Below are 25,387 nucleotides of genomic sequence, written 5' to 3'. Positions count from 1 at the left end.
CATATATGTCCATATTTATATATCTCATTTTGGCATTAATAACTTGTTTTTAAAAATCAGTCTGGAGTTTTTGTCATTTTTTGTTTTCATTTTTCTATTTTCATGTCAATTTTGACTTTTGTTTGAACCTGTCAATTGTTTATTCAAACAGTGACTGCCAATTTATGTGACTTCACATCAATAAGGAGCCATGTCATGTCTTGAAAACAAGACTATTTGGGGGGGTGTTACTTGCTATATCCATATAGACATGAAATTTGTGTGCAGTTTAAAGATCTTTGGCCTCTCTCATTTCTTACTCCTAATCCTTATTTCCAAATATATTTTTTCATTGTTTTTGTAATGGAACCTACTATCAAAAGACATTTAATTTATAGAATGATACCAGATTTTTCATGAAATTTCTTTTCTTTAAGAATAATAATTTTCATGGTGTACTTTTTTGCAAATATTTATCATGAGTCCTGCTATATGAAATTGCCAAATGTCTCTTGAAAAGATATTTCCTGTTGCTTTCACATTCATGATAAAATCAACTCTGCAAATCCCTTTATTTGCTTTATGGAGAACTCATGATCCAACCTTCCATTTGGCTGCAACTTACATATTCTAGTTTCACTTATGGAAAGAATGATAAGATTAATAAATTTCCATTCTTCTAGGAACATGTTCATGTGAAAAGTACCTAATAAATATTGATAAGAAGTTTTGAAGAGAAAGTAAAATGTGGATAGCTACATGTCATTGAAAAACATGAGAATCCATACCTCAGTCATCTCAGGAAAGCAGGGAATGGTGATGTAAAAATTGCTTTAAAAAATTAGGGAAAATAAAAATTTAAGAGAACCATCAATATATTACGTATATATATATATATATATATATATATATATATATATATATATGTTATTGGATTTTGGAGGTAATAGGGATATGAATTTTATCTTATAGAAGAGGTATAGGGATATAAATTTTATCTTAAAGTGTAGTAATGAAAATGATGGAGAATTTAGTATAACTTAGTATTTCTGGTGAAATGTATACCTGATTACTACAATCACCTACTTTTCCAACTGCATCCCATGCAAATGATATATTTTATTTATAGACATTAAAAATTAATTAAAATATGCCTTTTTAAAGAAATTTTATAGTGGTCACTAATTTCAAAATAGTGGATTTAATTGAAAAATCAAACTCAGTTGGTAAACATTTTCTTTTGAAAAAACCTTTTGAAGTATAACATGTAATAAACATAGTAAGTGAATGAGTTAATAAGATAAAGCAGTCCGTGAAAAATTCATTTAATTAGAGACATTGTTTTCAGAAAAGCTTGGATTCTCTGTATTCATTGTTTGAAAAGAAGTGTACAGATTTTTCTTCCTGTTTAAAGGTGGAAGTCAGAACTTGAATCCCATACCCTAATTCTCATCTCTATACCGGAATGTGCCTGGAGAAGAACAATTAATTGCCATTTGACTTCCTGTTATTGAATTATTTGATTTTTAGAATTCAAACTGAACAGAATACCATCTTTTCTCTTTCCCATAGATACCCCAAATGGGCTGTGTAAGAAAAGGCAAATTTGAAGAAAGCTCTATTCCATTTTAATGTATTTCTTGAAAGTGAAACTCAGTTTTGTTTTTCTGAGTTGACTTTTTAAAAATTTTAGTATCATATTTGAAAGAAGAAGGGAAACATGCTTAAGTGCTTAAGCACTGGATGGATACTAACTTACCCTTAATGTCTGTTAAATAAATTTGTTCATTTAATCTAAAATAGGATTTTATATCTCCTTGAGTATCCAAGTGCAGGCCAAATGAATAAGAAGATAGGCGGAGAGAAACAGAGGCAGAAAGTGACAGAGAGACAAAGACAGTAATTCTTAACTTGGGAGCAGAGGAGGAAAGGCTGAAGAAAATGAGAAGCATGTACATAGCCATGATCTTTGAAAAAAGAGTCGCAGATGACTGATTTTCAGGAAAAAAAAAAACCTAAGGAATTTACTTGAATTAAGAGAAAGCAATCACAGACAGGTTTCCTTGCTAGGGCAATTAAAGCCAGGGGTCTGTGTAGAAGCCTGGGGTTTTTTAACATCCTCATTTAAACAAGAATCAGGGCTCAAGTTTTTCTTTCAAAAGAATCAACAGGTTGTATGCAGCAATGGAATAGGGCATACCAAGAGAGGTGATGACTTGAACTGAGGTGGTATAGGAGATAATTAGACATGCAGGCAAGATCCATAACCAGAAAAGGTCAAAGGGCATAAAAAGAAAACTGGAAATGGGAGGAAATATAACTAGGTTTTTCCTTGACAGGTAAGTCCATGCTAAATATACTCTTAATATGGAAACCTACCAACCTTCAAATGGATTTGAGGCAACTTAGAAAATTAAGTATGATATGAATTAGGCAATTATGGATCCATCATTAAGCAATAATTAAACAATTAAGTACTTACTACATTCTAGGTATTTTGCCAGGTGCTAGGCATTTCAGTATATTAATCAACAAATAATGAGTACCTATTCTGTTCCATACATGACGCAAGTCACTGAGGTGATTGTAGAGTGAAACAATCCTAATGTGCAAGGAACTAACATACTAAGGAAGAAATATGTTTGCACACACACAAACATAAGTGTAGACACATGGTGCATGTACATTTGTGGTTTTATGCACGACTGTGATGTACATGTGTGAATATACACAGCATTAATAAAACTAAATTTGTATAAAAGACAGAAACACAAGGTAATCTGAGGGTGGGGGAATAATGGGGGGAATGAACAGGTTTCATACAGAAGCAAATGCTTTAATGGAAGAGAAGTTCTATAGGTTTAAGTAAGGGGGGAGAACATTCTTGTCACTTTGGACAAATGTGGACCAGCAGAGAAAAGGCCAGTTTGACTGAATCATGGAGGATGAGAGGGGGTGTAAGTAACCATTAAAGATGGAAAGTAAAGGTTGAAGCCGGTTTTGTATAGGGTTTTAAATGGGAAACAATGAAGTTTGTATTTTATCCTGGAGGCAAGAGGAAGCCTCTAGGGTTGATTGAGTAGATGAGTCATGGTCAGATCTGTATGTAGGGATAATTAGTTTGGCTGGAGTGTGTAGGCTGGACTGCTGTGGCAAAAGATGAAGTGGGGAGACCAATTAAAGGATTGTTGTGAATCTAGATAAGAGGTGAACTAAAGTGTGTGGAGAGAAGGTTACAGAGGCAGAAATGGCAAGATGTGGCAATTGATTGAATATGTGGGCTAAGGAAAACTGAGGAGATGGGGATGATGCTGAGATTATGAACCTGAGAAACCTGAAGGATTGTAGTGTTTTTTGATAGAAATAAGAAAGTTTGTGAGATTTTCAAGGCAAAACCATCAAGGTCGAGCTTTGGTTATGTTAAGTTTGGGATTTCTTGGGTTGTCCAGTTAGAAATGTCATATAGGCAACTGGTGGTCCAGCACTTAAACACAGGAGAGAAAGGAGGGAGTATAGAAGGGGAACAAAAGAGAACCTAGGATAGAATCTTGAGGAACACTCCTAATTAGTTATATGATACAGAATGAGTCAGCAAAGAAGATTGAGAAGGCACAGCCTAGTAAGAGGAGAACCAGGAGAGTGTAGAGTCACAAAAATCCAAAGTGTCAAATGCAAAGATAAGTCCAGAAGAATGAGGACTGAGAAAAAAAAAAACATCCTATTTGGCAATTAGAAGATTATTGACAAGTTTGAGAGTTTAGGAAGAAAATAGAATATAGTTCTTACCCTTAATAATTTTATAGTCTAATGAAAGGGACAATATGAGTGGAGGGGAGGAAAGGCATTATTACCAATTTAGGGAAATGAAAAGGTTTCAGGCAACAGGTGATGCTTAAGTGGTCTTTTAAAAATTGTTAATTATTTTATTTTTAATATATAGAATGAAACAAATATTTTCATAATATGATTTTTTAAGTCTCAAAGAAAACCAGCAATTCCAAGAGGTAGAGTTGAAGAAGAAGTACATTCTAGGCATGATAGACAGTCAATGCAAAGGTGTAGAGAAGGGAGATGGAATATCTTAAGTGAGGAAAAACTAGAATGCCAATGTAGCTGGTTTAGAGATCTTCTCTGTCTATGCATGAAACATACCAGTGATCCTGGCAAAGTTTTTAAAAAAACCCACAAACTACACAAGTTTCAATAATTCTGTTTATACTTAACATAACCCTGGTTATGGCTTTTGCCAATTTAAATTATACACATTATCTATCCTTCACGCTATGTTGTACTAGTCAGATTTAAGCCTCTCCTAGTCTGATATATTCTGTTCTGTGACTATTGGTCTTCTGTGTATTCAGGGCTTCCGTGAGATGTTCCAGGGGTCCTTTATAAACAGTAGTGACCTTGTGCCCATATTCTTCTAACATCACCTTCCTCTTTCACTCTTGGTACCTAACTGTTGAAAATCTGTCTTTATCATTTGGAATGTCAAGGGAAATCTGTAAGATTTTTTAAGACTTATTTCCCTAGCTCAGTGATACAATTCATCCTTCAAGTCACAACTGATCCCTCCTGGGCAGTTTCACTTCAATACCTTCAGAGCTAATTCTCTGGGCTATTATGCAATTTATATTTGTCTTTCAGAAGCAGCTTGAAATTAGTGATTAATGCTAACACTTTAATAGCTTGCTATGTCTGTAACATATTGATGTCATTTTCTTTCTTTTTCATAGTTTAAGAAAGATTTTATTTATTTTGAGTTTTACAATTTTTCCCCTATTCTTGCTTCCCTCCCCCCCCACCCCCACCCCCACAGAAGGTAGGCTGTTAGACTTTACATTGCTTCCATGGTATACATTGATCTAAGTTGAATGTGATGAGAAAGAAATTATATCCTTAAGGAAGAAAAGTAAAGTATAAGAAATAGCAAAATTACATAATAAGATAAGATTTTTTTTCCCCCATAATTGAAGGTAATAGTCTTTGGTCTTTGTTCAAACTCCACATTTCTTTCCTTGGATACAGTTAATATTCTCCATCGCAGATAGCCCAAAATTGTCCCCAATTGTTGCACTGATGGAATGAGCAAGTCCATCAAAGTTGATCATCACCCCCATCACCTTGGGCAACTTGGGAAAATGTAAAGGAAAGTACTGAAATTAGAGCTAAGAGGACCTGGGGTAAAGTCTTGACTCTACCATTTACCATCTCTTTGGCACTAATCAAGTCACTTAAAATTTCAGGACAAAATGAAGCAGTGCCTATCATACTTGGCAAATAATAAATGTTTGTTGATTGGCTGATAGACACTGCCACAGCACCTTCTGACACTATGTTTATGATCCTAAGTCACCTAAACTCACCAGGTTCAGTTTCCTCCACTTATATATGTGTCCATGTCTCACAAGTCTTAATAAATGGAAAACTTCTTGATGATAAGGTATGTGCCTTTGTCTTCCTATCTCTTTCTCTCAGAGCTTAATACTATTCAAATGGCAGCCACTCTGATGTAGTCAATTAAATCTTTGTTGAATGAATGGATGAGAAAATAAATGAATCTGCTAATTGAGTCAGGTGCATTAATTGATTCCAAAGGATGTTGAAGCCTCTACAATTCTGGAGAAATAGTGGAGCAGAAAGGAATGAAGATAGTAGATTTTTAATTAATGCCTGTTGATTGATTTTCACTCAACTAGAATTTCTTAAATACATACTTTTTACCAGACTACATTATGGAATGTTCAAGGAGGGTTTGCCATGTGTGTTTGACTGTGAGGGTTTGCTGAACAATTCCTCTTCAAGGTGACTGATTCACCCTTTGGTATCTACCTTCACCTATCTCTCAGCCATGGCTCTGAGAAGCTATAGCAAGCTCAGCAGCTACCCTCCAATAAAACCATCTCAGCAGTTGGACTAGACCAGTTGAGGACAAATGACAGATCTCAAACCTGTTGATGATTTAAGAGGATATCTACCACTAAGCATAAGAAGGCTTCCTCCAGCATAATGGGTAGATAAGATGATGGGTTCTTTGATTTTTATTTATTTTTTATGTTTTTGTCTTTTCCTCTTGAAAAAGACAGTGACATTAGAGAGGTGATGTCATGACAAGCAAGCCAATTGGATTTTAATGAGGGGGTGCTATGCTAAGTCATCCTCACTTTCTTCTCTAAAGCCGTCTGGGTCCATGGTCAGATATGAATCAGGATGACTAGAAATGGCCCTAGATGGAGAGCCATCAGAATAAAGTTGCCCAAGATTATACAACTAGTAATTGTTAATTGTCTGAGGTTCGACTTGAACTCAGGTCCTCCCGACTTCAGGGCCAGTGCTCTATCTGTATCACCTAGCTGCCCTTGGGCAAGTAAGAAGAATTTGTCCCTGATGCTGAGTGAGATGAGCAGAACCAGAAAAACATTGTACACCTTGACAGCAACATGGGGGTGATGATCAATCTTGATGGACTTGCTCATTCCATCAGTACAACAACCGGGAACAATTTGGGGCTATCTGAAATGGATAATACCATCTGTATCCAGAGAAAGAATTGTGGACTTTGAACAAAGACCAAAGACCTTCAATTTAGAAAAAAAGTTATTGTATTATGTAATTTTTCTATCTCTTATACTTTATTTTTCTTCCTTAAGGATATGATTTCTCTCTCATCACATTCAACTGAGATCAATGTATACCATGGAACCAATGTAAACACTAACAGGATGCCTTCTGTGGGTGGGTGGGGGGAGGGAAGCAAGAATGGGGGGAAAGTGTAAACATCACAATAAATAAAATATTTCTAAAAAAAAGAAGAAGAATTTATTCCGATGGTCATGAAGGAGGCTAGCCATCACCAGTTGCCCTGATTTTGTATGGCCACTAAACTTTGACTGACTTTAGAAGAGAGAGTGAGACTAAAGACTGAAACTCTGCCTCACTTAAATCCAATTCACTTATTAGGCAAGACATCACTTCATGATGTCATTAGTCCTCTTCAAAAATAAAGAATTAACAAGTACTAAGAAATGTATAAAAGACCCTGCTCTCAAGGATCTTATAATTTATGAAAGATTGGTCTTGAGTTCTATGATAAGCCATCAAAAGACATTGGGAAGGCCCAGACAGAGAAAGGAAAACAAGAAAAATGTATCATTAAAAATCAGAAAGAAGAGAGTATCTGAAGGGAGAGGGTTCAATTCCAAGCCCCAGAATCAAATCTCAGCTCCAATATTTACATGCTATTTGACACTGGGAAGTGACATCTCTCTGTGATCTTCCTCATTTGGAAAATGGAGGTTATAATACTTGCAGTATATAACTCACATGACTCAGGGCTCAAATCTCTCTTATTGTCATTTTATGAATTCTGTCACTGAAGTATGCATTGTACACCCAAAAGAAATATGTAAAAGCATTGATCTAACAGCACATATTTCTTAAATAGGTCTTGATGGTGGACAATGAGTCAGACTTAGATGTGAATGAGAGGAAAAACAGAGACTAGATCACATTTGGTAAACTTCACTCTGATATCAAAGTTTATCTTTTTAACATCAATTTTCTCCTCATGGTGTTATTTGACTCTGAATCATGAAACACCACAGTCTTAGAAAATTAAAAATTGCAGATGACCCAAAGAGGAAATGGAAAGATATAGAGTCTGGCTCCTTGTCTGGCATAAGCTATACATATTCCTAGCAATGACCTGAGCGTGACAAGTACTATAAAAGACATCATTAAGGAAGAAAAAGGAGATGAGTTGATTATGTAATGAGAACAAGGAATTATTGATGAACAGTTCATATGTTTCACTGGTATGCACAAAATATTAAAGGACCCAGATAAGACCTCTGTCATGCCAGTTAGATGATCATTTCCTCACTTGGATAAGATTATGAATTCTCTTAAGCATTGCAGTCTGGAAATTATTGAAATATTAACTGCTTCCTAAAATGAAAATCTCAAGATGTTCAAATCACATTCTCTAGTCTTCTGGTTCAAGGAGCATTTAGTTTGTTAATTGTTTTAGTCTCATGATCTCTCAGAGTTTTGGGCCAATATGTCAGAAGGAAAGGAGCATTATTAAAAAATGAAGACATCTAGAGTAATTCCAACGGATTTATGATTTAATCAATTTGGATATACCTTCCAATGATGCAGATTATGCTAGGCATGATGATCCATGCCTGTAATCCTTGCTGGGTTACTGGAGCTGGTGGACCATTTGAGTTTGGAAGTATATGAGCTTCATTAATGACATTTTCAGGTGGCCCTGACCTCAGCTAAGACAAAAATGCTTCCCCATTCTCACATGCCCAACAAATAGATTCACAATGGTATCAGTGTCAGTACACCTAAGAGGAATTAGGAGAATCAAGGAAGGAACCTTCTACCTTGAAATTTTAGATCTGAAATGGACTTCACAGATCATTTCATTCAACCCATTCATTTTGCAGATGAGGAGAAAAAGGCCAAAAGAGGTTGTGAATTGCATGAGTCACAGAGTGAATCAGTTAGAGAGTATCACAGAATATTACACTCTGGAAGAAACCTTAGAAATTCATCTAGTCAAACACATTCATCTTCTATACGAGTAAACAGAAGCTCAAAGGAAGTGATTTTTCCCCCCGGGTGACACAAGTAGAAAATTATAAAACTGAAAGGAAAGAACCCAGATTCTCTCATTCTGCTCTTTCCATGGCTCCGAGCTGGTCTGGCCTGAATCTGGGTGGGTGGGATAGAACTAAGTAATGTATTTTTTTTAGAAAGGATAAAATAACTAGCTAGGAGACTTGCTATTTAGAAGTTAAAAACAAAAGAAAAGATCTCAAAAAGTTCTAGTGCATAATAAAGTTGAGAGGAGTTTCCAAAACAAATTAGATGGACCCCCTCCATCTAAAGAAACAAAACTTCTGTCATGTGTTGACTATTATTAATTAGTATAGTTAGGTCATTGAAGAACAAGGAATTTGGAGATGGAAGGGTTCTTAGAGGTCATCTAGATACAAATACAACCATTCCCCCCTCATTTGTTTTATTTCTTACATTAAGAATAATGTTTTTAAATGTTAGTCATTATTATTAATAATATTATTAATAATCTCCTTTGATTCTCACCACCACATTAGAGGTGGGTGCTATTATTATCCTCATTTTACATTTGAGAAAACTGAGGCAGGCCGAAGTGACATACCTAGGGCCAAATAGCTAATTAGTGCCCCAGGCTGAATTTAAGGTTGGGGCTTCTAGACCCTAGGCTCAGTATGATATTCTCAGTATCTAGCTGTCTCAAAGGCTAGCAATAAGAAAGTGAGGTCATGATACTAGTGGGAGCCCGAGAAGGGGTTTATAGTAGAGAAAAAGGAGAAAGAAAAGTAATAATTAAAAATGTTTTAAAACCCAAACACAGGAAATCATTCTTTTGTGTGGTGGGCAGCTTTATAAGGTTATCTGGAAATGCCATTGAATAGGCAATCTGAGGAAGTATTGTTATGGGTATAGGAAATTGATGCTAGTGTATTGACCTTGCCAGCTACAGGAAGTGACAATTAAAACAGTTTGGATGGAGTGACCCACAAAGCTTTCTCTAACTCTGAGAATGAGCTATTTGACATTCCTGAGGAGTCACCCAATTGTCCAGCCATATGGAATAGGAATGTAAGAAGGTAAGAAAGAATTGTGCTCACTCATCATCTGCATTTTTGTAGGCTGTACTCAGCTAATTCCTGAGTTTCCCTGTGTCCCAAGTCTTTTCACCTGTAAACACGGCAGCTTCCTTCTCTCTAAAAAGAACTTATAATACTGTCGTCACCAATTTTCTGTAAGGCTCAAATGAGAGTCATTTTTTATACTTAATAGGGGATTATCAGTGCCACAAGTGCCCCACACAGCAGCAGTTTCTGGGAACTAGAGACAACTTGATGAAATGTCATTAAACCTTGAAAATCTTCCTACAGATACCCTGTTTGTGACTAGTGAGAGACAATTGTGGCAGAGCAAACTTAAGTCCAGGCATAAGTTCCTTTGCAGTTTGTTCCAGACAGTTTGTTCAACAATGAATACACTTCTTTTGGAAGGAATATATCAAAGAGGATCACTCAAGTATCCTTAGCTTTGCTTTTTTTTCTCTCTGTAGTATTGACAAGTTACGGGCTCACATATATTTTGGTTAAATAACTACTTCAGCTTCTCTTCACCTAGGTTGGGGTTGTACCAGTTTCCTAGGAGGTGTGTGCCCTGGATCTGTTCATCCAAACAGATCACAGAGTTCTAAGTATTATTTAGCAAAAGAGTTAGAAATTGGCTTGAGCTCTATGGTCCTGCTCTTGCCATTTTGGGAGTGAGAGACCTTTTAGGTGGTACCCAACACCTTTGTTTGTTTATTGTTCTTCATTCTGGAAGAATGACTTGCAAGGAACTGGGTATATATGAGACAGAGTTGTGCAAAGTCATCAGCTTAGAAAAATCAAGTAAAAGTTGTTTCATTTGTTTCAGTGGGATAAGAATTCTCTCCTTGTTGACAGATCTTACTTAGTAGCATAAATGGAGCTAGAGAGAATTTTAAAGCTCATCTAGCTCAACTCTCAGGCAGCTGGGTGGTACAGGAGGTAGAGTCCCAGGCCTGGAATCAGGAAGACCTTAGTTCAAATCCAGCCTCAGACACTTCCTAGCTATGTGACCCCTGGGCAAGTTACTTCACCTATTTGCCTCAGTTTCCTCATCTGTAAAATGAAATGGAGCATGAAGTGGCAAACTACTCCAGTACCTCTATGAGGAAAAACACAAATACTACCATGAAGTATCAGACACAACTGTACAGAGCTATACTATTATATCACACACATATGATCACTCCTTGTGTCTGACTCAGTCACTAATCTGGGCTACAATTGGTCCAGATTTACACACTTCAGAACCATACAAGGATTGTAAATATAGTCAGAGAACCCCTTTATTGATACACTTTTTAGGCTAGAACATTTAGAGGGGGAAAAAGTTTAGGATTACTGAAAAATTTTCCAGGTCCTCAATGGAGAGTTGAGAAGGAATGGATGCCAATTCAGTTTAGACTGTCAAAACTTCTCTAATGCCATTTAAATTTTATGAGCATTTCCTACCTCCCATTGGACACAGAGTACAGCCTGGCTGATTTGGGAATGCATTCTCTACAGCATTGCTAAATGCAGCAGACTTCCTATATTAGGGCAATAAAATTCTTCATAAAATGCAATGTTATCTAATGGGATCATCCAGTAATTCAGTGGCTCTAATTAGGAAATTGAATCCTGTCTTCTACCTCTAGTGAGAGCCAGGGAGGCTTGTCCAGGGCTAGGCCCTTTGGCATATTCATGAAACCTCAGAAAGCCTTATTGATCAGCACCTCCAAGGCATGTTTCTATTATGGCTAATGAAAGGCATCCCAGCCCTCCTCCTTACTCCCATCCATTCCTTTCAAGGATTCCATGCATCATTAATCCCCACTTTCATTTGGTGCAGTGGAAGAAATTCATGGCAGCCTATGCTACTGTTGACACATTAATCCCTTCACTCCTATTCTCATCTTGCTAATGTGAAGGATTGCAAAATTCTTACATTTATCTCTGATTTTCACAGTTTGTGAGTTTATCACAAAGTTTTATTAACTTCAAATAATAGAATGCCAGAAATCCTTATATCAGAAACCCTGTGGTTCTCATATTAATTTTAAAAATTGATATTATCTGTTTTATTGTATTTTTATTTATTTTGTTAAACATTTTTCAATTATATTTTTAATTGGATTGTGGTTCACATTGAGGTAGGTAATTTCATTATCTCCATTTTGAGGATGAGGAAACTGAAGGTGAGAGAGGATAAATGACTTGCTCAGGTGGGATTTGAATTCAAGGCTTCCTGACTACAAATCCACTCCTCTGCTCACTAAGGCACTTTGTCAGCATTCAAAAAGCTAGATTAATAGAAAGGGAAAATTATACTTAGAAATAAATACAGGGGATAGAACACCAGCCCTGGAGTCAGGAGGACCTGAGTTCAAATCCTATTTCAGACAGATAATAATTACGTAACTGTGTGACCTTGGGGAAGTCACTTAACCCCACTGCCTTGCAAAAAAAAAAGAAAGAACTAAGCTATAATCAGGCAACTCTGTCTTTTCTCCTGGTTTCTAAGACCTTTTCTCTGACATGTTAGATGAACATTTTTTTTTTGCAAGCCAAATGGGATTAAGTGGTTTGCCCAAGGCCACACAGCTAGGTAATTATTAAATGTCTGAGGCCGGATTTGAACTCAGGTATAGGGTAGGTGTTCTATCCACTGAGCCACCTAGCCGCCCCCTATTAGATGAACCTTTTGCTAGCCACACTCATTTCTAGGTGAGGTGATGGTAGCCAGTTCTTCGTCATTGGTGAGTAAAGAAACACAAACCTTGTTTAAACTTTCTTTCATCCTAATTCCAATGAAGATAATAGTTAGTGGACAATAGAATTTTTGTGAAAATTCATCTCATGGAAAGAAAATATTTCTGGTTAGTCCAGACAGAATTCCTCTTCCCAGCATAACTATCCATGATTCTGGAATACAATGTGATGTGTAGCTTTACTAAAATGGGATGGGCCTCTCTTAGCAGTGCCTGCAAGTCTAAGGGGGATATGCATAGCTTCTCTTAGATTTCAGCTACAATTACTACAAAATAAAGATGACAAAATCATGACTCAGGGCCAACAGGTAGGGCCAGAGACGTTTCTCAGCTTCTTCTTTGCCAATCCTGATAGAGGGCAGGGTGGTAGCAATGCCCAGAAGCCCTGATTCCCCACCCTCTTTTTCTGAAAAGTAAATAAGGCAGGACTGTGCTTGTTTACAATAAAGGCTATAAGTACTGTTATCTATTAGGAGTGGGAGGGTGGGGGAGAAGAACAAGGCTGTCAAAGTGTCCCACAGAGTCTGCTGTTGGGAGTGGGTGGCACTGCCCACTCCCAGCCAAAAATCTCTGGAAGCCACAAAAAAAGAGAAAACTTGGCCAAGTTATGGAGAAAATGTGCCAAAAACTGAGGGCATCTTACATGTATCTTTAGTTTTTCCTCTCCCCCAAAAGCACTCTATTATATGGGCACAAGTGCTATTTATATTTCTCCTGCGATTTATAACCTTCATAAGCAGTTACTAAGGACTAAGCAGTAACTTAGTTCCTACAGTTACTAAGGAACTGCAACAATAGACAACAATGTATGTACCAAATATTAAAATCAACAAATAATTATTGAGCAAGCTACTGTTTGTAAAGCATTACACTAGATAATGAAATATTACATTTCCTGACTCCTCAATTATTGGACAGAGAATTGTAAAGCTTTTGGTGGTGGATTTAGGGAATAAGATTTTTAAGTTGTGATTTGTTTGAGAATTGCAGTGGTGTTTTATAGTAAAGTCTTGGTGATAATACTGGTAGTGAATAGCCAGAGAAAAGAATTTAAGGGTATTATTTAAGAAGCAATGAAACTTCCAGTCTTCTTTCCAGAAGCTTCCTGAAATCTCCACATTCCTGAGATTTGGATTAAGATTGTAGATCTTTCCTTAAATGTAAATGACTTAGCAGACCAGTAACTAAATGCAATCAATTTTGATTATTAAGTGGCTATTTCAAAATCTTAATGAATTTATATGAGGTCCCTCAAAAAATTCTGATTGATTCTAAAAGTTATTTTTTCTTGACCAGTCTTAATTGGTTCATTCAGAATATAAAAAATATGTATATATGTGTAATTAGCAACACTTTGGTTACTATTGATAATATAACTCTGCCCCAGTTTAATCTATTCCCTCGGGGACTATTAGATGATAACAGAGGTCCCTCATTTCTCTGAATGGTAAATGTCTCAGAAAGGAAAACGACCCTTTTTATTTAAGTGCATAAAAGGGATGAACAATTAATTTTTTTTATTTATACTTTTGCTTAGGACTGCTCATACTACTACACTTTGATGCATCATTTTTTTCACTTTAATTTCCATGCAATTTCTATGCAATTAGAATAACAGTTCCTAATCATCTCTCTGTCTTTATCTGTTTCTTTCTCTCTCAGGCACTATCTTTGTGTGTATATTTTCTCCAAACCAGGCAAAGAAACTGTAAGCAGAATAGTTACCATTCTGTTTATTTTTTTCTTGTATTGGGGGTGGGGTTAGCAGTAAGGGAGTTCAGTGACTTGCCCAAGGTCACACAGGTATCAAGTGTTTGATGTCAGATGTGAACTCAGGTCTTCCTGTTTGCAAGGTCTCTGCTATCCACTGTGCCACCTAGCTGCCCCCATTAAAGAAAGCATTTGCTTTGTCTGGGATCCTGGAAGAAAAAACTGAATTTTAACATGCTTTGGCAATCAGAATTTGGTCCTAGGATGAACAGATACTACGGTCTGAGAAGGCACTCTTTTCACAGAGAATGTGCTACAGTTGAAAGAGAACTGGTTCTGGAGTCAGAGGATCCAGGTTCAACTCTCTTCTATGCCTAACTGCTGATATAACTTTGAGTAGTCATTTAACTTACTTGCACCTCAATTTCCTCAGCTGGAAAATGAAATAGTTAAACCCCACCAAGGTCCCTTCCAACTCAAAATCATATCCCTATAAATTAATTTTTAATATAGTAGTGAGATCATTTCTCCTGGAGAAAGGAATAGGAAAATGAACAAAAACCCAACAAACCCACCTTCATAGACTATGCAGTTACATATATATATATATATATATATATATATATCTACTGCCAAGTTCCATGAGACAAGTTTATTCTGCAAAAATTGTGTGTCGCCTAAAAAACTATAGTCTTCCATTAAATGGTACTCTTTAAATGATCAGGCTTGCTTTGAGGCAGCATTTTCAAAAATAAAGAAGCAGTAATCCTGACACAAAGGGCAAGAAAGCCAAGTGGTTTTTGGCAGCTCCATCTAAATAGATGCCATCTGATCTTTGAGGGATGTGGGGTGATTATGGCACAAAAACATTTGGCATTCAGAACAGCTAGTCTTAAATGCTTACAGAAATCCTTTCTTAAAGACCTGTCATCTGCCTTTGGCTCTCTAATTTTGCTCTCCATATCTAGTATAGTCTATAAAATTGTACCAGATGACCTTTCAGGTCCCTCAACTTTGAATTTCTTTGCTTCTGTGAGAGGAAGATGAGCTTAATGCTTACTTCAAGGTTAGAAGGGAAATGAACATAAGAAGACACTACAATTGTTCTTACAACAACCCTATGAAGTAAATCATGCTAACTCCATTATTCTCATATTACATGAGAAGAAATTGAAGCTCAGAGAATTTGAGTGACTTTCCCAAAGATACTAGGTGAACTTGGGTCTACAAAGACTAAGCCCTGTGTTGTTTTTCCCCACTAAATCATAAATGAGACATAACAGAAATCTTTGGTTCAGTCTTCCTGAAATGCTAAGGAGAATGCTTTCCTATTCAGTATCTATTCCAGTTGGATCTAGGCATTTAATACTTGGGTTAGGAAAAAAGTCTTAAAATGAACTCCAACCATAATAAGAAATGTACAGATTAAATAGAAAGGCATCTCTTCTTATGCTAGTCAAGAATTCCTTTTTTAACCACTTCTTTCTAAATTCTCTGAGATTCTACCCAGATCCAACCTCCCAGGTCATCATAATAATAAGCAGGGAATTAAAATTTAGGCAGGTAAATGTTCCTTAGCTTCAGGCAATTAAAATGAGACATAAATCAAAGAGTGAAGTCATTTGCAAGACAGTTGTCCTGGAGAATATTGCAAACTCCATTAAGGTCAAAGGGGAAAGAGTGACTTGATTCTCAGAGAAGTATTTTCTTAGATCCTAGAGCTGGAAAGGATTTCAAGAAATGACATGATCTGTTCCCCTCAGTGATTTTAGAATAGCAATGCCTTGGGTCAACTATCTCAGGCTCTGGAAAGATGATGTTACATCTGCTGTGTGTCTCAGTGAGCATTCTCTCTGTCACTGTCCCCTGCCCTTGGTTGTGCAGAATCATCACTTCTGCAAACTGTCTACTCTGGGGAAAGCCTTTTCAAAAGGAGGAAAGAAATTATCAAAAATATTTCTTATCTGTTCCCTCTGACACCTGTCCTCTTCCCTTTCTCTCTGATCTTCCTTCCTTTTAGTGAAGTGTATTACTTTATTCTGTGCTCCTTCAGTTTTACCTGTCTTACCAACAGAGGTCATTGAAGTGGGCAGCTCTTGCTCATCAAGTTCAACTCATCATTATTCTTTTGTGATACAGCAGTAAAATAGAAAACCAAGGTCCATTAGCAAATGGGTTTACAAAAGAAAGGTAATCTGGACAATTAAAAAATAAACCAATTAAATCTAAATAATACATAATGCTCTCAGGCCACTAAAGGGTAGAGATGTGGTTTGCATTTAATAGCTGAATAACCTGAACTGAATCAATAATACACTTAATAGAAGCCGATTTAACTACTTGGTCATAATTATACCATACTAACAATTTTTCAGTTCCTTGTCACTTCAGATTCCTTAAAGACACTCCTAATTTTGTATTATCATTCCCTAACTGTGGATATTTCTGAGAAATTGTTCAATCATTTAACACAGATGTGATTGTGAAACAAGAGGGTTTTCCACAAAGTTCTAAAGAATACTTACATCCATTACCTTGCTGATTAAATCAATGAATGAGCTGAATTTCACTAATACCAATACTAATGAATCATCTTCATTTTTCCAAAGAGAATCCATATATTCATCTTCTTTCCCTCTCCCTTCCAGCATCAAAAAAGTGATCAGAGTTCTCAACTATTCCAGCAATAAAAATAATTCTGAGCTGGGGTAAAGAGTATTACATAAAGAAATTAGCCCATAGTTTGGGATCTATAAAATTTATTTTAAACTGCAAATGAGAGGTGTCTAAATAATTTCCTATGAAAAGCAAAGGTTTTGGATTTTTCCTCCAGCATAGTTTCCACCAAAGAACCAAAATGTACCTGAAAATAGGTATTTTTGTCTATTAGTACAACTAGGTGATCACTGGTCAAGCATATTAGAGAACAGTTTCCTAAGAATTAAGATAGTATGGTAAACAGAATCTAATAAGATAAAAATTATAGAAATAAATGTAAAATCCTTCACTTGGGTTCAAAAATTCAGTTTTATAAGTAAAGAATGTCATTTTCCTCGAAATCAATTATAAAAGTATAGAAAGGTATAATAAATTACATAAATATAGAAGGTAAAAAATTAATTACACTAAAATCAATTATATAAATATTGAAATTCTAACTAGATAATTGTTAGTATGAAAAATATCTTAAGCCCATAATTACAGGTTTAATATGGGTCAGAAGTGTGTATAATAGCCATTTAAATATAGATATAGATGATAGATATAGTTACAGATATAGATGATATAGATATAGATGATATAAATATAGATGATATAGATATAGATGATATAGATGTAGATATAGATGATATAGATATAGGTGATATAGATATAGATATCTTAGGTTGCATTAATAGCATTTCCATGATTCTTGCTAGTCTAAATCTGGAATGTTCAAGTCTGGGTGCTTCAATTTAAGTGGAAAATAAACAACCTAGAGTATGTTCAAAGAAGAGTGAAAAGAATTATAGGAAGAATGAAAACCATGCCATATGGAGATTGGTTGCAGGAACTGTATGTGTTTAACTTGAGGAACAGAAGACTTAGCAGGAATATGATGATGCAGTTGCCTTTAAGTATCTGAGTTTTTGACCATATAGAAGAGTGAATGAAAAAATGAATGAATGTGACATTATTAAGTACTTAACTATGTTCCAGGAACTATCTTAAATGCTATGAATACAAGTATAAAAACCAGACAGTTCCTCCCTGTAAAGCAGGTGTGGGAAACTTTTTCTGCTAATGGCCATTTGGATATTTATAACATCATTCACAGGCTTTACAAAATTAAAAATTAGTCTGAAATATTTGGTCAAACATTTAATTAATTCACCCCTAAAAAACCCCTAGTTTTATTCAGTTATATGTTCTGCGGTTGCAGTGACAGCGCCAAATCAGATGATTTCCCCAACTCTTGCTGTAGAGCCTTACATTGTACTAGAAGGAAAAATCATGAACAGGGGAGTAGTGGGCTAGGTAAGTCTGTATACTCAGGAAGTTCAAAAGGATGGACAATGGAAACATGACAATTTATTAGCATATTCTTTCCAGGAATGGTTGTGAAGTTTGCTTATTGTTTGTTCTCACAACTATTATAGGAAAGAGGAGGAGGTGGGAAGGATGCCCAGAGCAGAAGTTTCAGGGCAATCAGAGGTAAAACCTGGGGCACTGAAAAATGGCATAAAAGAAATTGCAGATATCTGATACCAGATTACTGATTAGCACTTCCAGAAGTAAAGAAGCCAAGATGCTTATCATATTCCTTGGCACAAAGTAAACGTGAAATAATTGTTTGTTCCTTTCCCTTTCACCTTTCTGTTTGGAAAAGTGGATTCTATCTGTGTCTTTATCCAGTATATTATTTCTTATCTTTAAATTTCAGTCTCCTTATCTGAAAACTTCATACTGCTTAATATTTTTTCTCACAGAGAGGTTGTGAAGAGTCATTTGAGAATTTTTGGAAAAAAAATTAGATGATTAGGGCTTTTAGAAAGGTACCACTTTTCTTTGCATTAGGATGAAAGCTGCTTCTTCATCTATAAACCAAAGGAGTCACCCTCCATGACCTCCCAAAGTCTTTTCCAGAGGTATAATTATAGGAATCTATGTTAAAAAAAACATACACACATGCAAAAAAAATGACACTTGAGGAAAACAGGAGGGCTATTCCATAGAAAGAAGAAAAGATTTCTGGGAGTATGGGATGCTAAAATTGGTTTCTAGCCTCAGGTAGAACTGCTTGGCAGACACATTTCAACACTGTCTGAAGTTCCTGAACCAAGCAGGGTTGGCAGAGAAAAGGAGGTGCAAGTGGAGCTGGTGCTGGAGTAGATGATTGGGAAAATGTTTGCCCCCTCCTATTTTCTGAGCAGACGGTGTTGTAGTCAAGTATATATATCTGCCAAGTTTTTCTTGAAGGATTACTGGACCCCCAATTGGTCTGATTTCCTCACTTGGCACTTCTTGTTTTACCTCCCCCACCTTCTATCCCTATATGCGGGCATATACACACACATATCCACGTGCGCACGCACACACACACACACACACACACAAACATGCTGCATCCCAGCGAATTCTATGACTTGGCAGAGAAAGCCTTCTCTTCCTATGAGACTAGGCTAGAGTGGTCAAAACCTCTTTCAGTTTTGAACTCTACAATGCTTAGCTGAAGGTTATAACATCACGAGGTTTGGGTCCCATTTCAAAAGGCAAAAAAAAAAAAAATGAGGTTCTTGTCACATGGTTTCTGTTATCTGTAACCATGGAAAGCAGTGGCCATCTGGGCTTTAATTTTTAACTCTTCCTTCTCTCTTGATTTCCTGTCTCTGCTCCTGGGGAAACACAAGCTGAGGAAGTGGAGAGACTGGCGGCAATGCGTTCTGACTCCCTGGTCCCCGGTACCCACACACCACCAATCCGGAGGAGGAGTAAGTTTGCCAACCTGGGAAGGATTTTCAAGCCATGGAAATGGAGAAAGAAGAAAAGTGAAAAATTCAAGCATACCTCAGCAGGTAAGATCTCTTTCTGTTCCCATTGGGATGTCTATGAACTTGATGACTGTGAAAGGTAAGTTAAGTTAACCCCTAACATTTGATTGAAAAAAATGCCTTCATATGGAGAATCTTTGTATTTTGTTTCACATCTTGTGTGTTTTAATATGTCTCATTGATACTTTAAATAAAATGATATAAAAAATCATTATTTTTTGTTTTACACCCACAAATAAAATGATGTGTTCAAAGATGTATACTCTCCCTGTCCCCACAAATCTCAAACTAAGTATTGAATTCTCCAGGGAGATTGCCCCTCATTGGGTGTCTGTCCTCTTTCTAGCATTTAGAAATGATGGCTTCTGTTTTCTCTAAATAATGTAGAAATTTTCACTCTCATTTCCTTAAGTTCAAGAGGAAATCAAGGTAGAAAAGTAAAATCATCATTGTCTTTGGTAGCTAAGAAAATGGAGGAGAGTGATTATTTGGGATTTTAGAAGATTATTCCTTAAAACCAAGAGTAGAAATATAAAATTATCATCATGACTAGTCTATTATACAGTTATATTTTATATACCTCATACAGTTATTTTGAAGCAAATGCTCTGTAAGCTTTAAAGTGCTCAATATAAACATGAGTCATCATTGTTGTTGTTTATTGACTGGAAAGAAATTGAGGAATTGTTCATAGAAAAATATTTGGAGTGAAAGCCAAGAAGATATGAGTTCATTGCTTTGAAATAAACAGTCTGCACAACTAGAGATATTCTGTAGAAAGAGTGAATTGCTACATTGGACAGCAGGAAAAAGATTGAGTTAAGATGATACATCCTCCAAAAGATTTTAGGAGACCTATCTAAGTCTCATGGTTTCAATTGAATATCCTTTCTGACTTTGCTAGGAAAAAATGTTGTGTAATAATCATAATGGATTTGCAGCTTCAAATTTATTCTACTATCATTCATCAACATGATTCCAAGAATAATGGGGAATGGATTTTTTTCACCTAGGGAAAATCAAGAGCTCCAAAGATAACATTTGGCAAGACCATTGACCACCAGTGCCATTTATGCACCAAGGTACCAGAATAATGACTCCAGACCTGCCACGATATTGGAAAACTTGTCTTTTGAAAAGTAGCAACACAAAGAAATTGCATTATTATCCATGGAGCTTGGCATTCACACAAACACAAACATATAGGAAAAGTTTAAAATGTAACATTTTCTTATAAAATTCTATTTTTTGAAATAGTATGATTTATGTGATAGTGAAAATTCCTACCTTGTTTTTATCCTTAATATTTCTTAACAGATTGTAAAAGTTAAATTATCATGTCAATCAATCAATAAATATTTATTAAGCACCTATCAAATGCCAGATATTGTGCTAGGTATTGGATCATTGTTGATGATATTTAGGAGGAGTGGTACATTTAAATATTTTTTCAAAGATATTCAGCCCCTAAATTAGGGTACTATTCTGGAAAAAAGAAGGAAAAACACTACTAAGAAGAACCATCCCTAGATCCTGTTAAATGAGATTACAAGTATCTATAACTGAGTCTAAGGCCACCACAGTTCAATAATGTGAATACATTTATACCCCAGTATTCCAGTTGTTCCTAACTTGATTCAGAATCACAAAGTCTCATGTGAAGGGGAGGTGACTTCCGATAAAGATCACATATCAAAAACATACTTTAGGCAATTATCCCTGTGAATCAAGGAGTGAAAAAAAAATTTGTACTTTGCCAGGCTCAATATGCATAATGTTAATGCACAAAAGGCCATTAGGTTAAAATTAGAAATGTCAACATATTCCTATAGGATTGAGGCAGGGAATCATTTTTTGTCTTTATATTATTGATATGTAGTGATGCCAATCATATACTATGTACCATTCATATAGTAGGTGCTAAATAAATGTCTGACACATATCAGGTATAATAAGTGCTTATTTTTTTGACTTGATGTACTAATTATTGAGAAAGACATTATTTGCTTTACTTGATCTTTTACTTGTGGCCAAGCATGTTTATTTACTCTTTATATATGAAGGTTCTATTAGAATCTTACTTGATTTATTCTCATGACTTAGAGGTTACCTTGGGGTCCTGGAGACTTTGCCAGTTTTTTCATACTTCTTCATGCCCTGGACTTAGGATCCAGGGCTCTATCCACTGTGCCACTTAGCTGCTATCAAGGACATACCTACCTGTTTGACTAGAAAAATAAAGTATGGTATTGTTCTGTGACCTAATTCTAACCCTGACCTCTGATTAATTAATAAGACAGTGAATTTGGAGCCAGGAAGGCCAAGATTTAAATCTTGCCTTAGACATTTCCTAGCTGTGTGATCTTGAACAAGGATCTGTGCCCCAGTTTCTTCTTTAAGATAAAAAGTTGGACTCAGTTTCTCTAAGGTTCTGTCTAGCTCTAAATTAGGTAATTATAGCATTATGCCAGTGATATAAAGGCAAATTAAAATAATCAATAGCCATATAAATTCTCTCTCTCTAAATTTTAAATAAATAAATAAATACAATTCAAGGAAGAAAGGAAAGAAAGTCTTTATTAGGTACCCACTATATTTGTAATATATTTACAAATATTATCTCACTTGATTTCCCAGAATAATAACCCTGGAAGGTTATTTTACATTTGAGAAAACTAAGGCATATGGTGGTCAAGTGACATGTCCAGTGTCACACAGCTAATACTTATTACTATGTGAGGCCAAATTTGAACTCAAATTTTCCTGTCTTCAGGTCCAAGGCTCAGATCCAATAGATCTATCCAGGGCTTCTATCAAGGACATACCTACCTCTTTGACTAGAAAAATAAAAGATAGGATTGTTCTGTGCTCTAAGGAAGTCTGTCTTTTTAGCCCACTGATATGTCACATTTGCACCTCCTGTGGCCTTGTTTACTTTATCTTCCTTATTGTTCTTCATCTTCTCCACCTAGTTCAATCTGATCTATCTTTCAAGGACCAACTCAAATCCTACCTCTCCCATGAAGACTTCATTTAATTATTTTTCTGAAGTCCTCTAGGACTTATGACCTGCACCAAACAATTCACACACACACACACACACACACACACACACACACACACACACACACACACTCAGAGACACACATGTATACACATGTCTTTATGCACATATGCATGTATATACATGCAGTTATGTGTGTTGAATCATATGTATGTGTATGTATTATATATATTCATGTGTGTCTTCATATGAATATATATGTTTGAGTATTAGTGTATATGTGTACTATGTCTTATATATCTGTATAAATGTATACATGTGTGAGTATATTCATACATATGCACAAATACAGCTATACCTTATAATGATATAAACATACATATATAGAGATATTTATATAATGATAAATTGACTCTCCCTATATATTCATTTGTAATATATGTATATATACACACAACAATTTCATGCATGCATAAATATATAATGCATGTGCATATATAATTGGATGTTATATCTGTTATTCATATTCTTCATTTATTTAGGCTTATCTTTATATATCACATTACTTGTTACTGTTTCAAGCATATTATTTTTGTAACTCTTATGGGATTATTATATCCTCAAGGTCAGGGTTGTTTATCCTTCATTCTCAAAGAGGACTATATCATTTTGTGACATCTTCAAACAGGATACCCATGTCTCATCATTGCATTGCCACAGGAATGGAAACAAATGAGAACATTCCCCCATCTCATCATAGAACAGACAGTGCTTCCCCAAAATAGTTAAATGCAGTAATCTTATGCAGAATTCCTTGAAAATGAGAATTATATTTATAGAAAAGAAAAATTGGCAAAGAAAAGACCATGATGATGCCACATAGTCATTCTTTTATTCTCTTTTGACAGGCAGGCATCAGCTGTAGGATTTGGCCTTGGAAATACAAAGGGATCCAAAAGTCCCCGTTGGCCTTACAAGAGTGAAGTCAATAAGTATTTACTGAATAAATTAGCAAAAACCCTTGCACAGAACAGTAAATGTGTCTCATATTTTAGTTAGAACAAAAGAGAATAACCCCTGCTTCAAACATATACAGAATCTGCAAAAATGAGTGCCATTTTCAACAAGGTGCAAAGAAATTACTAACTCTTCCTATACAATAGTGACCTTATTACCTATTATGTTGAATTAATTTCACATATTTTCTTTTCCTGTACTGGATAATCTCTTGTTTGATTTACAGAAGGAAGCCAAAGTTTATTGACCAAAGAGGAAGTCATTTTTGCCTTTATTCTCAGCAGAGTCAGGAGATAGATGGCTGGATGAATGAATGAATGAATGGGTGGATGGGTGGATGGGTGAATGAGTGGATGTGATTAGATGGATATAGATGGTTGAATAGATATACATATGGGATATAGAAAGGTATATATAAATATGTAGATGATATAGATAATATAGATAGATTACATATATAGACAGAAATATCGATATATATATATATATGGATATACATATAATTACATGAATGCATATTTATTATATAAGAACATATGTATTGTGTGAATATATGTATGTATGTATGACATATTTAAGAGTACAGATTTTAAAGTTGGAGAACAGTGTCCTTAATTTCCTATAACATAATACTGAAACAATATCTCATAGAACTGAGCACTCAAACCCCAGATGTCACATCAGAGAAAAATATAGTACACTGGAGTTCTTTTCTAATAAGGGATTATATAATTCTTAGTACTACAAATGTTGCCTTTTATCACAATTTTCTACCCTCTTATTCCTAATTTGAAAAATTACTAGTTTAACATGAGGGGAAATGAGGATAAAATCTGGTCCTTGGGAAATGCTGCCCTCAAATTTAACACATACTGCTGAACACAGCTGAGTTCTCCCTAGTCTCCTTAAAGTTCTAGTTGTATGTCTGTATTGCAGTTCCCTAAGTTGGTTGAGAGTTTATGGGTTTTCCAGGGAATGGAACCTTTATTGATTGTTGAAATCCTTTTTATCCTTCAAGATCTAGCTTAGTCTTGAGTATTTCCATGAAACCTTTCCAGATTCCCTCATCTCTCCTTTCTCCAACAAAGAAAACCTTCCCATCCTCATCATTCTTGAAAACTTCTTAGCTCCCCTGTATAACTACCTGATTCTCATTTGTATTATGGTTATTTTTGCATGTCTTCTCTTAGAAAATACATTGGAAGTTTTGGGGAGGGGAGGGTTCCTAACTTACTAATCTTCACAACTCACACACAGCACAGTGCTTGACATAAAGAAGTAATTTATTAAATGTTTACTGGTTACAAAATTCCAAGATCTTTCTCCATCTCATCTCCAGAGAGCAGCTACCTGAATCCACTAGACTGACAGCTACTCAGCTGAGAAAACATTTTAAGCTTTAAATAACTTTCATTTTCAAATCTTGTTTAAAAGTATTTCTGAGTACTTGATTATAGAGTTATTGAAAGCCTTGTAGGAAATGGGGGGGGGATTTGATAAATATGAAGAGCAGACAAGGGTTTGACTATAATATTTTTAGCCTGAAGTCAAAGAAATGCCTGCCTAATGGTAACCCAGACTGAAAAGAAATTTTTAAAACAGATTTTTCTCTCACTGCCTTGGGAGATCAAGATGAAATAGGAATATGAGCTTTCTTTGGGATCATTTGATTGCACTGGGTCTTGAAGGATAGGAAGATTTCAATACTGCATAACTGTACCTTGTACTAGA

The 25,387-nt window shown here is 35.6% G+C and overlaps 1 protein-coding gene across 4 annotated transcripts in view; it reads left to right on the top strand.

Moving 5' to 3' along the window:
• PHACTR1 (phosphatase and actin regulator 1) overlaps nucleotides 1–25,387 on the top strand; it is a 652,586-nt gene that overhangs the window by 385,983 nt on the left and 241,216 nt on the right. For all 4 annotated transcript variants that reach the window (XM_074207811.1, XM_074207810.1, XM_074207812.1 and 1 more), the window contains one exon: nucleotides 19,495–19,659. In XM_074207811.1, the coding sequence (XP_074063912.1) occupies nucleotides 19,495–19,659 (165 nt within the window). The remainder of the gene's footprint in view (nucleotides 1–19,494; nucleotides 19,660–25,387) is intronic.

The sequence above is a fragment of the Macrotis lagotis genome, chromosome X (genome assembly GCF_037893015.1).
Source record: "Macrotis lagotis isolate mMagLag1 chromosome X, bilby.v1.9.chrom.fasta, whole genome shotgun sequence".
NCBI lineage: Eukaryota > Metazoa > Chordata > Mammalia > Peramelemorphia > Peramelidae > Macrotis > Macrotis lagotis.
This window is presented reverse-complemented; position numbering and strand designations above follow the sequence as displayed.